The 16,577-nt window shown below is 37.9% G+C and overlaps 1 protein-coding gene across 2 annotated transcripts in view; it reads left to right on the top strand.

Moving 5' to 3' along the window:
• Positions 1–16,577, top strand: part of cadps2 (Ca++-dependent secretion activator 2) — a 224,303-nt gene that overhangs the window by 123,443 nt on the left and 84,283 nt on the right. For both annotated transcript variants that reach the window (XM_041996780.1, XM_041996779.1), the window contains exons 13-14: positions 3,938–4,125; positions 12,995–13,096. In XM_041996780.1, coding sequence (XP_041852714.1) covers positions 3,938–4,125; positions 12,995–13,096 — 290 coding nt within the window. The remainder of the gene's footprint in view (positions 1–3,937; positions 4,126–12,994; positions 13,097–16,577) is intronic.

Genomic DNA, 16,577 nt, shown 5'->3' with positions numbered 1-16,577 from the left:
GCGACTTGGAGCGTTAATCATCTGACGGTATTCTGCTGCTGGTGTTGATGATCAGCCAGCTTTGCCACATAATCAGATCACAGATCCAGCCAGGAGAAATTTTCTTCTCCAACTCCTAATGTTGGAGAAGAAATCCAAACCAACACTCATTAAATTCACGAAAAGGAATTTAAATCAACTAGGGAAACAAAAAACTTTTTAATGATAATACTATTATTCTAAATAAATATTCATTCATTTTGTTGTTTAATTTTCTCTTCATCTTTATTTTATTTACTGTATTATTATTATTAGCATTAATTTCTCTATTGTTTGCTATTATTATTTATTTAGATATATTTTATTTTGAATTGTTGGCATCTTTATTTATTTTTGTGTTTATTTAAAATTTTTAGTTTTTTGTTTTAAATTATTAGCATAATTATTTATGTGTTTTTAAAAAAGTTATGTAGACATCTATTTTAAATTATTTATCAATATTTAAGTATTAATTCAAAATAATTATTTATCTATTCAATATATATATATGTATTTATTTCAAATCATTTTTTCGTATTTATTTAGATATTTATGATGAATTATTGTTATTATGATTAATTTATGTATTTGTTTTCAGGTATTTTCTATCATCATCTTTTTTTTTTATTTATAATTACTGATTAAAAACAAAAAAACACAAATCAGTTTACGATAATACAGAGTCTTCTCTCACCGTGTCAGGTGTACATTATCTAGAAGTTACAGTAACCGTGGCAACAGAACGACTGCTTCATGCTACCTTCACAACATGACTGGTGGCACTAAGCACACTTATAAATTTAAAATGCATTAGCGACAGAGCAGCTCCAAACAGGATCAGTTCTTCTGCCGTCAGTCTCAGGAGTTGTGGTCAGTTTTTAAGGAAATCAAGTGCAGGGTGTTCTCGTTGTTCAGACAAACTGGGAACACACATCGTCTGTCACTTTTTGGTTATACAGTATACAAAAAATAAATTAAATCAAAGAAATCTTCTTCACAAACTTTGCCAGTTTTTTGTGAGAAAAAAATTGGGCCAAAAGTGGCTTCATGGACCAGAAAAACAGAAAAGAAAGGAAAGGATTCCTTTGTGTTTTATTCTTATCTTGCTGTGTGTAGTCAGGTGATGAGACGCGACAGGTTGCAGCTTAAGAGCTGCCATACTGATTTGACTTTTCCTTCATCGGGGCCGTGGACGGCGGCTGATGGAGATCGAGCAAGTCAGTCTGCTCGTTAGCAGCTAATTGAGCGGTCTGTGCCAAGACTGGAGTGCGCCATCTGTTTGTCACGGAGGAACATCTTGTCGCTTCACGCCCGTCGACAAGCCCCTCTCTCTTTTTCTCTGCAGTGGGATATTAATAGCTCAAGCCCACAGATGTAGAGAAAAATGAAGAAAGAAACTGGAGAAGATAACAATGAAAGTCAAGACTGTGATCGGAAGGGGGAGGGCACAAAAAGGCCCGCAGACGAGGAATCTGCCAGGTCCAGTTAACCCAGTCAGGAAGCAATGTGTCAGTCAGACTATAAATACTGGAAATATCATCAGACTTCAAGTCTTTAAATTAACTTCATTACATTAAAGAACTCGTTCCGATTAGCAGAACAGCCCACCGTTAATTGTTGAACAACTTGAACACTTTTCTCACTGTGCTTTTAAACATTAACTATCAGCTACATCCTTCTTCACTTATTTGTATGGTAGTTTAAACAGAAAAGATTAAACGTGTCTTTCCTTCCTGTTTTACTAAATGTTATATTCCTGTTACAGTGTTGTGGAAATTTGATTAAATTTGGCTTGAATGTCCACTCTGACTGGAGGGGGTTTACAAAAACATTTTTATTCAGCTTCATAATGAATAGTAATGATGTAACAATGAGACATAATCTAGAAATACAAGATACAGTAATTCTATAACAACCACAACAACAACAATCATCGTGATGATAATAATAATAATAATAATAATAATGGTGGTAATAATAATAATAATAATAATAATAATAATGACAATCCTAATTATAATTTTATGACAGAGAAATAACAATAGTGCAGTTATTCTTATTTCAGTTAAATGCTTCTTTTTTAGTTTAAAGCAGAAACAATCTAAAAATCCAAAATGTCTTCACAAATAAATAAAGAAAAAAAAAATAAAATGATAAATCAGATCAGTAACTGATAAAGATAAACTGATACAGGCTTTTTACTGGCTGATGTCTTTGCAGATTTAACTTAAGTACTTAACCTCTTCATTATAAAGTATATTTTTCTGCCTCATGTCCAAAATTACACTTACAAGAAATTAATTTTATGAATTTTCTGCAAGGGCTGAATGTATAATCTCAGTCAGAATTGAGACGTGTTACTGTATCAGAGTAGATTAACCTGGAACACAGTAAAAAAATGTAAATGCATATCTCCTCTTAAAAGGAAACTACATTACTTTCAGTGAAAACCAGAGGATAGCAGCCTGATAAAGTAGAAGATCAAACAGTGAACCTGTGCAGTTTTAACAGAGGTGTTACGCAGGTAAACATCTCAGGAAGTCACTAGCTGATGTTGATGATGGCCACCTCTATCAATGGTCAGTCAGGAGGATCCATCGTAGAAACACCATGAGAATCCAGAAAGAAGTGAAAGCCCAAGATTATCTATGAAATGAAGATGCAGGAAAACCTTCTTCATCTTCGTGGAACCTAGCAGGACCTTCATGGTTCATTACAAACAAAGGCAGAGTTATAGGAGAACACATTAACAAAGTTTTTTAGAGCTGGAATAAAACCTTTCACCATAAAACAGCAAAAGTAAGGCATGGTCTACGATTCTGGCTGCTAGCTCATGGAAGAACACATTAGCAGAAGCTCTACAGTGGACAGTGCTGCTCCCATGTTTTTCCTACATTCCCATATAACTTCTTTTTGTTCTTTTGGATGCCAATGCTTGGCAGTCTTTTAGCTGATGGTCTCCCTGTAATTTGGGTATGCTACAGGTTAGGATTGCTGCTTCCTGGTGTGTGCAAAGTTCTTCTACACACATGTCATGCTGTCCCCTGTGCAGGGGGCTCTCTTCAAGAAGAGGTTAAAGTGGAAAACGTGCATTTAATCAATTTTGTGAACTCATTTCATAAAAGAATTAAATTACAGATAACTGGACTACACTAAATATATTTTTGAAATGTATATGTAGAGTTTCAGATGTTTGAAATTGTAAAAATTGTAGGTTATCTGGCATCTGCTCTCTGAAAATCTTTTCAAGGTGTAAAACACATTTTTATGAATAAAAAAGTGACTTTTGACTCTGGAGTGGCACACAATCCACTCCACAACCCATCTGATTGAACATGAAACAGTTTCTCTGCTGCATATCTTCTCTCTCCCGTCACGTGTCGCCAGGCAGAGAGCAACGGTTGTCAAGCAGGAGGAGCTGTGTGTGTCTGTGTGTGTGTTTTTCTGTGTGTGTGTGTGAGGGGGGGGGGGGGGGCAGCAGCTTGGTGAGGTGCTAATTTGTTAATGTTCCTTCCAGCGTGATCTTAATTAGCATTGGATGTTTCATGCTTAATTTTGTGATTATGTTCGAGTTAAACGGACTAATGAACATCTCAGGATATTCAACACCTTTCTTCTATTTTCTCTCTTTTCATTTTTTTAATTTAGTAGTTGTAAGGTTAGCCTTTAAACTTTGACTGTTAAACTGTGGTAACATTTCTAGTGTTGCTTTTTATAGAATTTTATACCCAGTGAAATGAGTTTATTGAGCCAAAGTATCATCAGGCTATGTTAGCATTTTAATGGGATATATATATATAATTATCTTTAGTGTACTACAAACTACATTAAACCCAAGAATACTGTGGGAAGCTGGAGCTGTTTCATCCTGTGTTTAACATCTGCTGGTCATGTTTTTTTTTTTTTTTCTTCTCTTCAGGGGTGGTTTAGTCCAGGTCAGGTGTTCGTCTTGGACGAGTACTGCGCTCGTTATGGTGTTCGAGGCTGTCACCGCCACCTGAGCTACCTGAAGGACCTGATGGACTATTCAGAGAAGAATGCCCTGGTTGACCCCACTCTGCTTCATTACAGCTATGCTTTCTGTGCCTCCCACATCCATGGAAACAGGTACATCAGCAGTACCAGAAATGACAGCGATCACTAGAGTAATTATGGTCATGGCCCACCACCACGACCCTCAGAGGATTAATTCTTATTAAAGGAAACAATGTTATTTACTGACCAGTCTGGTTTTAAAAGTGTCTGCAAATTTAGTATACACCTGTACAAAAACAAGAGATAATCATTAACATCTCCTCTGGTCCAGTACCTGACATCCAACCCAGTATTGCCAATGACTGGATGTTCGCTCATTTACTTCAGGTAGTAATCGTAATTTTTACTTGGATCCACCAAACAATAGTTCTCGCACCATTTCCTGTGACTTTCACCCAGTCATCCACTGCTTTCTTCAGCCCTCTGTAACCTGCTTTCCTAATGTCTGCCTTTAATGACTTCAGAGTGCTACACTGTTTTTTGCATGATGCTGTAGTTATCACTGTGTGCATACACTACTGGTTATAAGTTTGGGAACACTTTCCCATTAGATCCACTGGGGAAGTTTCCTTTTAAGGCAACCGCTTGCAGCCACATAACTTTCAATAGTTTTCCAGGTCCCATTTTTACTCGGGGCTTTCCCATTAAATCTAATGGGAACGTGTGTCTAAACTTTAAACTGGTGCTGTATATTAAAAAAACAAACAAAAAACAAACAGTACAACATTATCATTTCCCTTTGTAGATTAATATTTTTTCTTTCATTCATTCATTGAAGCCGGACTGGAAAGCACTCCGAGCTACATGGAGATGTTATAACTGCGTATGTGACTCTACTGACTTACATGTGGAGACTTGGTTTGAGCAGCAATAAGCTGCCTTACTCAGATATGAGGAAAAGTATTTTTCTTTTAGCATCGTTGTCATTCCAGCAGTTGAAATCACTACTTCATTTACTTGCAGCCCCTGTTTAACTCCCTGGCTGGTAATTACTCATATCTGTGCATTTTGTCTTTGTCGATTCATTTAGTCAATTAGAGAGAGTAATAATTAGCTTCTTTAGTTAATCATCAGATAGTAATTGGTCCAGGGTGGGCGGGAGGGATTACTGGCTTTTTGTCAGTTGGAGCTCTAATTTATATAATTGTCCATTCAGGACTCCTCGGTCTGCCTGAGTGGGTGTGGATGGGAAAAAAGAGGTTTTTGGATGTCTGGCAGACTCACAAGTGGGAAAAAATAATAATAATTAATTGCAGAACTTGAGTTTTCCCTGGAGGGCTGCCTGAAGGAAGACATGAAATGATCAACAAACACCAGATAAATATATCAAGGTGATGCATTCAGTGTGTAAAACACTGTTTTTCTACTGAAAGCACTCAGATTAAAGTTGGAGCCAATGTACATTATTCACTATGTGACAGACTCCCAAAGGTCAGCCTGTCCAGATGTTGTTGGATAGGATTTATCAGTGCTTCTTTATTTGTGTTAATTTTCACATTTAACATGTTTTTAGAATTTATTCCTGGTTATTAATCCCTCTTAGCCTCTTGAAGTGCTCTTCTTCACTTTACTCTGAGTTTAAATGAAACTTATGGTTTCACGCAGAACTGCTCAGTTACTTCAACACTTTGAATTCTTTGTCAATAATCAATAAGCCTCCTTTCTTTTTATGTGTAGAATTAAAGAAGCATTTTAAAGGTTCATTTTATGTCTTTCTGTGCAGATGTTTTAATATTGTTGTTCTGATTCATAAAATGTTAATGTAAAACAAGTTAATCCGTATATAACTATGTCTGTGTTTGTATTTATTTATAAACATAGAAGTAAATCTGTACAGGATTACATTCATGCATGAATGTCAGTGTTTCAGAGATGAAAACTGCAACGTAAAAAAAACAAAAGCAAACTCGTGTTTTCCTGGTGAACGTCCCTGCCTGGCCTCCTGGCTCCGAGCTGGAAGCTGAAACATCTCGTTCTGCTGAACATCGAAGCTGTAGGACCACAGATAATTTCAGTGTCAAAAAGTGAAGATGCACTTACATCTTTAAGGCAGTAAATCTTTAACCCTTAAAACTCTGCTAGATCTCTGGCATCCCGAACACTATCACTTATAACAGTTTCTCAGGAACGACAGTGTGTGACTCTGTGGGGTAAATTGTGATCAGTAATTTACCCTTTAGGTCATCTAAGAAAGTTTTCCAGGTATGTATATCCCTTCCAGGAGGTTTGCAGTCCAGCTGCTAAATGTAGTTTATTCAGAGACTCTTTATGGTAAATCCACAATGAGTTATCTGTGATGACACTATTATTTATCACAATTTCATAAAAAAAAAAAAGCTATCACAGTTATGTTGCTAAGAGACCTCGATTTTATTCCTAAATTTTGATAAAGCTTCCTTATTTCTGGAGATTGACTGGGATTAAAATGGCTGAAGTTCTACATGTGTTTTTACATCTATAAAAAAAAAAAAATAACTTATAATAATAAGGTTTTGAGTCTTACGGGTTAAACATTACAGCCGTTGCTATGTGACATGAAATTTAATGATAACCATGAATCTGTTGGAATGACTAAACATGCAGGTTGCAGGAGGTATAAGTTGAAGGTTTGACAAGACGGTCATGTTTGAATCTGGATCAGGGTTAAAGAAGCATTACCAGAGCCAGGAGGAGGGCGCTCGCTTCCCTCTCACCTGTCAGGTCCGATCTTCTCCTCTCTGAGCTATCCACACAACACTGACACAGGATTTGACAGAAGGTTTAACAACCCCCCATCCCTTTATCCTACTACTCGCTGTCTCCAGAGAGGTGATGGGGAAGAGGAAAGTGACATATGACATCACCTGCCACTCAACCTCATCTCCTTTCCACACCTGTTAGGTGAAGTGGCATCCACACCCAGTACTCTGCCACACCAACTCATGACGACTCTGACCAAATAGCCAGAGGGTTCGGTGGATCCCACAGACAGATGTGGTGCTTATCATTTACACCTGAACTACATCAAGTGTAAACACATGAATTTAAGTTTACAGAATCCCCCTTCCTCCCTCCCTCCCTCATCCAGCCCTGGAGATGCACTGACAGCAGCCTCGCCTCCAATTTGATCGCTTCATTTAGCAGCAACAATGTGTCTGAACCCCCACAAGCTGTCGCTCCCCACTCTGCTCTGAGAACTAGCATAGCAAAGCTCACACTGTGTTGTTTCTCTGAGCTCAGTCTGCTTTGCATCTGGCTTCCTGCCAGCTCGCTCCTCTTTGTGCAATTTATTTTATCCTGTAATTTGTTTCAGAGGAAGTGGAGGCACAGAGTGTCATTTGAGGGGAAAATTGAGTTTTATATATCGTTTGAAAGCTCTTGATGAGCTCTTTGTGACAGTAAAAGAAAAAAGCATTTCATCTTCCAATCCATTCAATTGATTTTAGTCACTGCAGTTACACCGTTGTAAAGAAATTTTTCTCTGCCTTTGTGTTCATTTATCTTTTCTAAAGTTTTCATAGAAAAAATGCTAAAAGTGCAGAGATAGTTCTGCTGAAACGGCCCACTCACATGCAGCCTCGCTGATTGGGAAAAAGTGACCTTTCAAATCTGTCTCAGATCTGATTCTGAGGCTTGTTTTATATCTGGCAATGCTTTGTCAGTTCTGATTAAAAAGTACTTGAAGAACCCAGCAATCATCCTGAGGGCAAACATCATCCTAAGAAAAATAAATGTGCAGTTGTAATCATTATAGGCATTTAAATGTACACAAAAGGATGTAATATCTCAGGTTAGAACTAGAGTTTACAGCGTTTACTCATAAGATACATTTTAAGAGAAGCTTTTTGATAGGAAGTGAATAAGACTACCCTTTACACACCAAAAAAGAAATGAGAATAATAGATGCTTTTAAAGTTCAGCACTGTTAAATTAAATGGTTATTTGATGAGAAATTGGCTTTTTTTCCCCTCAGATGGAGTCATTTGAGTCACTTTTCAAGCAAAACAGACTAATATCAGCTTGTATACAACTTCTGTAATATGTATAGTTTCAATTTTAACTTGTAAATACAAATATTTGGGGGTTTTGGGATGTTGTAGCAACCAATAATGTAATAATGGACAATAACGTAATCAGTTTGGCCATTTTTAATGTAATAAAGCCAATAACTTAATAATTAACCAACAATGTAATACCATTTTTGCCCATTAAGTAATAATCTATTACGCTATTGGCATAGAATGAAAAAAAAATCATTTGAAAATGTTAAAAAAAAAAAAAAATGAAGCAGATGTCATAAAACAAAAAAAAGCATTTCTCAGAAGTACACAATTTTTTTTAGCAGTTTTTGTGCAGTTTCATATTAAAAAATAGGTAGGACTACATTTTTGCCAAGTCATTATGTTATTGGCTTTGTTATGTCTAAAATGGACAAAACTACATGATAAATGCCGTTAGTACTTTATTCGTTGCCACGGGGACGCTGACCTGCAGGCTGGGAATGTTTAAAGTTCAGCTCTTGTTTTTTCTTACTGAAACTCACAATACTGACGATTTTATTTTTTTCTGGGCTGTAAATTGATCATTTAAGAAAAACGAACAAGTCGGATTGCCGGACAGCTGGTGTTAACTGTGAGGGCTTGGTGCCCGAGGCCATCCCTCCATCTATGCCTCCACAGAGCACCTCGTGCTAATCACAGTCCTCATGTCTTAATTTTTCTGCAGAGAGGGGGTAGTTGGGAGGGGGGGGGTCTCACAGAGTGAAGCAAGATCCTCAACTACTCCAGCATGAAAGCCATTTTTCTTGCTTTTAAATGAGCGAGGGCACACACACACACACACACGCCCACACCCTCCTCCGCCGCCTCCCATCGACTCTGCTTTCTGTTCCTTCAGGATTATCAGGTGCTTGTTAAATAGGGGCTGTCGGGAGGGGGGCGTTGTAATGAATTGAGAGATTTAAGGAACAACAGGGTTTATAAGTTGTGCTAACAAGTGCTGTTGTGCATAGAAAGGCTGCTCCCATTATAGACTGAATGGAGTGGAGTGAATCTGAAGAGCTTTGCTGACGTTCTCACACAATGCGTGATGACCTCCTGTCGTCTTCCAGCTCAACCTCCACCGTGCACAAGCTGGGAAGCAAACTTATTAAGTTGTCATTTAGTCTGATATGTTTTTGTGGGACAGATAAGATGCTTTTACATTAATAAGTAATAGAAGTTAGTTTTTATTTTAATTAATTAATAGTATTTTTATAAATTTGTGTAGTAAATGTCTTTTTGTTTTTTATGTTATGCAATCACATTTTGTTCCATTTTAGTTGATAAATAGTAAATGTTTTTTTTTTATTTAAAAGAATATAATGAATAAAAAGACTTAAATGAATAGATATATAATATATTCTTCCCCTTTTAAAATAATAAATATCAGATAATGTAATACCAGATGTTTAAAAAAAAATAATTTGCACTTTGTAAAATCTAACATGTTGATTTTACTAGAAAAAAAGCGAACTTGTTGCCACAAAATAAAAAAAGTTTTATAAAGTTGAATAAACTGGGCTGATGTGAGTTAGTAGACATTTGAAGTACTCCATAAATATGAGTCTGATGTCAGTCCATGAGGTTGATGAAGAAACTTGATGTGATCAAATCTGTATAAATTAATTGCCGATGCTTCATGTGATGAGTTCAGGTTCACCTCAATAAGATTAACTGATTACCTTAAATGCAGCAGGAACATGGTGTGGACGTGGTTTTAGCCAAAACAAAGTAAGACCACTAACTTCTGTTACCCCCAATTTTCACCCGGTGCGTGTGCACCGTGATTTTACCATTTACCTAAATGGTCTGTACTTATATAACGCATTTATCCAAAGTGGTTTACATGTATGTCAGACACAACAACCCATCAGGAGCAATTAGGGGTTCGGTGTCTTGCTCAAGGACACCTAGACATGGACTCTCCAGGCCAGGATTGAACCGGCGATTATTGGGTTACAGGACGACCACTCTATCCACTGAACCACGCTGTGGGTCAATCCACACTGGGAGCATGTCAGGTACAGAGCGCCTGTGAGTGCAGTCCGCCTAGCTGGATCCGTGAGATCACTAAAGAACTGGAGAATCTTGTGATTCTCTGCTTCCAGGATAAGCGTTTCGTCGTCCATGATGGGGAAAACAAAAAGGCATTGAGACACGCTGTCCGATCAATGACGTAATGTTTACATGGTTCAGCAGCATAAATCTGCAAAGGGGCTTTTAATTTGAATATTACCGGATGCTTTTACCCTGTTCCCCTGTCTGATTTCCTGTCTGTCCCTGTCTTAACTGCTGAGTTTGATGCATTCTGGACACATGCTCTGTCAAAAATAGACTTGACGCGTATGTTTAGCGGAGAGCTGCGATAAGGTGCTTCTGGGAAGCTTCTGACACGCACTGCAGCGCATTCGGTGTGAACCAAACCATCGACTAAAACAGCTGCTAATAGCTGCGAGGGCCGCGACGCAGCCATGAGATGGCGCACACGCACAAACACAGGGATGACCAATAACTGGAGAGTAGTCACATGACACATCAAGGCCAGATTGGGACAAAAGTCAGACCGGGAGTCTAACACTCATCAAGGCCACCGCAACTCATATATGCACACACTTGCATAAGGAAACACACACACAGACACACACAGGGGTTGAAACCTCGCTGCCACCAGTGGGTGTGGGATGGGACAGTTAGCCTGCGGACACCCAAACAAACCCTTACTTGAGAGGTGGATCTTTTCCTGCCCACTTATCCCTAGGAAAGTGCGGGCCTCCTGGACATCTACAGAACAGTACTTTGCAACGCTATTTTAAACAGAGATTTAATCAACAAAAAGAAAGTATGTTGCTCTAAACAATGAGCCATCCCAGCTTTATTTCAGGTCGCACAGGAAGTGACTTCTATTTTTAACCAGTCAACAGATTGCAGTGTCTCAAGCTCCACCCTTTTCAGTCGGATTGGTTAATTTGGTACCACAATGGAAGGGTTCCAAAACAGTATGACGGGTCAGGTCTGATACTAGGGTACCCTCCCCAGTTTTCGCATGTGGAAACTCCAAAAAATGCATCGCAAAAAAAGTCCCTTGATTTTATTAATTTATTTTGACAAGCAAGTTCCAGCCTACTTGGAATTGTCCTGCTTCATTGGTGGGTCAGTCCAGCCCTGACCAGCAATAATTATAGATCCTTCATTTTCATCCTTCATCATTCTAACAGGTTAACTGTATTTTTATGTCTAGAACATTCTACAGTTGTCTACATGTTGTCTATACACTGAAACTATAGTGAAAGGTGGATTATTACTGATATGAGGTCAACATGGAGACCAGAGCATTTTTCCTGTCTAGCTCAGAACAGGTTTCCTCACACCAGGAGATTCGGAGGTAGAGATCATCAGGGCTGACATGAAATGCATTTTTGACATTTTATTCTTCCTAAATAATTTAGGTCAATTCATGAAAATATAGAGAAACAAGAAGGAAAAAGAAAACTAAACACGAGTAACTTTTAGAGCTTTTAGTTTGAATGACATTATAGTTTATTTCTATTCTTTTTTTTTTACATTTAAATCTTTTATAATTTCTTCTGTGTATTGTGAATTATTGATCAACCAAATAGCTACTGAACCAAAAGTTTAAAATTTCATCCAATAAATGACCTCTTATTTGTTTTATTATATACTGTTTATAACAACTACTGAAGATTAAAATTGAGTTTAGTTTAATTTAGTTTAATTTTCTCACCATTACATGTTCACGTTATTTTTATACTATCTTGTGCTATTAAATGGTCTCTGAAATTAAATTTTTATTTGCATATTTACAGTTTTTACATAGTCCTGTTTCACACGTCCTCCTGCTTTCTCTTCCTGCTTTATTTTCAACTTTAGGGAGTAGAGAAGAAAACCCTCAGGAGTTGAGCGTGGTTGTTGGTGCTCGAGGCACAGCGGTCAGAGGCTAACCTAGTGAAGAACAACTATTAGAACAGCTTTTAGAAGAACAACTCATTAACAGACAACCTCCTCACTTCTCCCCTCCAGCAACTGCGAGTGTCGTTTGGAGAGGCGGCTTTTCTCTTTTCAGCTACACAGAAAAAGCCCAGAAAGTCAAGGCTGGTTGATCTGGGTGCTGATTGCATTTTTTTTTTCCTTTTTTTCTTTCTTTTTTTTTTTTTACCGGAGTGCCTATTCAGGTGAAGGAGATGAGGGAATGAAAGCTTTGAAAACATTAATGAGCGTTCAACTAACTTTTTTTTATTCTCTTGCTGCCACCCAGATGAGCTGTGAGGAGAAGAACGAGCCTGAGAAACTCTGTGTCTGATTGGTTGATTCTGAGGTGATGATGGACATTGCTTGTTTGTAAAAAAAAAACACAAAAACAAAAAGAAAACAAAGCCTCCCAGGCTTGTTAAAGCGAGAAAGAAACTAGACAACAGAGCAAAAGGAGCACTTCTCTGCTGTTTGGTGTGGCATTTTATTTTTCCTTGTTCAGTTTTAGAGGGGTTTTTAGTTATGGACGTTTTCTGGCTTTGGAAGAAGTTTGGATTCAGTCGTTTTATGTGCTGAAGAGTCTGAGACAGTCTGCAGAGTTCTTTTGTGGCATTTCAGTCACTTGAATCTGTGTAATATATTTATTTACCATACACATACCTTACACTAAGCTATTTATTTATTAATAAAAACCTGCTCTTTTGGTCCCTTCATGGTTGTTTTTCAAGCATCCTGGTAGTAAAACATGAAAACCCTTCAGTTCATATTATCATATTCGATTAAGTTCCTAAATAATTTTGTCTTTACTCTCATTAACTTGACAAGTTGAATGAGTTGTTTTTTTCTTCATTTGCCAAACTGAGAGCTCTGTAGTAAACAGTGATGAGCTGGACTGAAGCCAGTCAGCTGATGATGTGTCTTTTCTCTTTCCTCAGACCTGATGGGATGGGTACAGTGACTGTAGAGGAAAAGGAGCAATTTGAGGCAGTCAGGAGCCGCCTCATGACTCTGCTGGAGAACCAAATTACACATTTTAGGTATGAACACAACTCTGATGTCTCTAATGTTTTTACTTCAGTCAGTCCATGCAGTCTTGGGTAAAAAAGGGGGGCATCACATTTATCAGCCAATCACATTATTTAAATTTTGATTTAAGATAATTTATTTGATCATAAGGGTAAAAGAAAAACAAGAAAATGAAGCCAAGGAATAACAATATAGTAAAAATAAGTGGGAGAGAGCCAACGCTTATTTAATCACACCCCTTCATCATACTGTGATGAATTAAAACAAATACCATTTTGATTATAGACACTATACATACCACAGTCACGTTCATTACAGTAACAAACACTAGGAAACAATATAATGTCATCCCACAATCTACATCATGTTATGACAAAGTTATATATAAGTTATATATGCATTAAAGTGTCTCAGACTGCGGATGGAAATGATCTTATGGAGCTACTACAAACTATTCATTCATTCACTCACTCATTCATTCATTCATTCAACAGTTAATAAGAGCAGGATCATTTATCCTTCCCTGGCTTCACCGGTTTGTTTTTAAAGTTAAACACGATAAATACATTTTTATAACTGTGTATCTCCATCCTGAGGCCAGCAGCTCTTACTCTTTATGCAGGATGTGGGTCTTGTCATTAGTGGGTTTTATTGGCTTGTGTACAGAGGCCTGTTCATAGATGGTCTGCATGGATACCTTGTTTGTTAATCCCTATGGTTTTCCATACAATGTGAGTTCAAGGCAGCTATTTATTTTTTAGTTGCCCAAAAGGTTTCCAAACTGAGCTGTGAGGCTCTATCTAATAAAGCATCTCTAGAAAAACCTGGTTGAATACTTCTGGAAAGCAGGAATATAAATATCTTAATGTAGTAGATGCAGTCATTGTTCTTTACATTATCAAGGTTTCTGAACATCTTCTTTCAAGTATTCTATAGTTCTTATTATAGTATATGAAGAGATATTTAATTCTTTTAAGGTTAAGAATTAAGTTACATTAAGAAATTGCTTCTATATTTTCATGTCACAGATATAAATGGAAAAAAAATAATCAGTTATATAAACCAACATGTAGCCTTTAAAATGTATTGAATTTGAAATAATTCAGTTATAGTTCCTGCTAGCCTGTTCAAGTAGCTTTTGGATGATGTGCATCCCAAATGATTCTGCTGGTAATTCCAGCACTTTTTAACATCTGTTTTGATGTGTTACCATGCCAACAGGAGAGTCATTTAGATACAGTAACAGCTGACAGAGCTTTCCAAAGCCTCAGTCACCGTCTATGTTGGCAGTGAGTTTTCCTCCATTGAATTCACTATGAAAGTTCATGTTATTTTGGCTGCTGTTTAAACATCATATTACATCGAATATGTCAGCCTGCACTGCATCAGTGCAGCTGTAGCCAGGCTACAAACACATCTCTGGGCATTTTAATCTCACTCCTTCTCTGTTACTTAACAGTTTATGGACTGTTGGCGTGTCCAGGCTTCCACAGACTGATGCAACATGGTGATAACAGGAGTGTTGTGTATCTGAGAGCAGACAAACTGACCTCTCACACGTCATTATATCTCAGATGTCCAGTAGAAGTCCGAGTCCTGAATCTGCAGAAATTCTCAAGAATTTCCAGCTGTGGACAAAAGGGCGCTTTATGTCATAGTGTAGGAAAAACATTTCCTCATCTTGAATATTTACAAGTGATGATTGAGTATTTTAGGAGGAGAGGAGTGGTCCAGGGAGGACTTCATCAGTACAAGATACTGGACAGGAAATGCAATACTGACTCTGTTTACAAGAAGAAACAGAGCAAATTATACTTAATGAGGCAGTTTAGACCCTTAACATTTGGAGCAAGATGTTGCATGTCTGCAGAAAGTGACAGTTTTCTTTAGTGGGTCAAACAAACTGAACAAGCAAACTTATACAAATATTCCTTGGGACTGATTGCAAAACGGAGAATGTTGCAGCAGATTTCTTGACAAATATCCTACTTATAAAATACTTGCAAAATCCCTTTGTTGATGAATAAGTATTATAATTCAGTCCAAGTACTTCACAAACACGTTCAACCACTGGTATGTTCCACTGACTCAGTCATAATAACACAAAGTGGTTGAGGCATTTTTAGACCCCATCAGTGGAACACAACAGGTGCATGATGTGCATGGAAGGCTGCTGAGGAGACCTCCCTGCATCTGTGCACTGCTATTCAGCGCCGCCGCCGCCGTTTGAACTCTTTGTGAGCGTTGTGTGAAAGCAACAGCCCAGAGACCTTGAGCAACACTAATTTGAATGGACCTGTGCCATTAACTATACTGAAGCTCGGCTCTTTAAACCCTTCACGCCTGAGAGGGGCCCTCCATCTGGCTCCAGGGCAGAGAGGAGGGGCCAGTCGGGCCCTGGCCAGGGGGTTGATCAGCAGGAGTACTTTCTAACTCACCTCAACAAGAGGCTAATGCAAGTAAACAATGACTTAGACAATGCTGGGATTATGTTAATGTCCCCCAGACAAGAGCAAGATTTCCACAGTTTGGTTTCAAGTAAAGATGAGCTAAAGAATAATTAAAGTTAAATGCTAACTACAGCTGTCCCTCTTTACTGCATTTAATAGTTATTATTCTTTCTTCTCTCAGAAGAAGCTGAGAGATTACATAATCTAATTTGTTTTCACAGCTATTTGTCTCAACTTGCACTTGCTAAGAGTCTAATCTCTCCAGAGCTAAAGCAAGAAGTAGCAAGCTCACAGGGGTTCCTAACCAGATGTTAATGAAGTGATCTTTTTAATAAATACATAAGAGACAATGAGCCTGTTTATATGCACACCAGACATCTGATTTCTGGGGTTATCAGATAGATCAAGTGAAGTAGACAGCATAACCTGATTGTATTTTACCAGATAGTGGTAGTTGTCTGAGTATGAGAAACACTTTCTTTCTCAATACTCTGCAGCTACCTGGTCCACCAGGTACCCATGCTAGTTCATATCTAACCCAATACTAAATTTAAGAATTGATTAGTGTCTGACAATCGATTTTTTTGTTTTGTTTTGTTTTTGCACACTACTACTTCATAGTATAGGCCTGAGAATTGGGAAACACTAGACTGTGAACAATCAGCTTCTGCAGTGCATTCAAGTCTTTTACCTCTCTCTCTCTCTCTCTCTCTCTCTCTCTCTCTCTCTCTCTCTTTGGCTTGGTTCCCCCACCACTGTACTCGAGCGATGCCCCGCCACCCCAGCGAGACCCACACAACCTAAACAAGCGTAATCTACCGACATTGTAGTGATTTCTGAGTCGTATTACGGCTTGAAATAGATCCAATATTTTTTCTTGGTTTTATTAACACGTCGTCCTCTGAATGAAACCGTCTTTATCAGGACATTTAAACAGTTTTTTCTTCTAAGTGTTGCATCACTGCATTTCAGCCATTTACGGAAAACTAATTTGTGATGAATTTTTAGGTAAATTAACAGCCAAGTGTAGCTGTTAGATAAT

This window comes from Melanotaenia boesemani, chromosome 10 (genome assembly GCF_017639745.1).
Source record: "Melanotaenia boesemani isolate fMelBoe1 chromosome 10, fMelBoe1.pri, whole genome shotgun sequence".
NCBI lineage: Eukaryota > Metazoa > Chordata > Actinopteri > Atheriniformes > Melanotaeniidae > Melanotaenia > Melanotaenia boesemani.
This window is presented reverse-complemented; position numbering and strand designations above follow the sequence as displayed.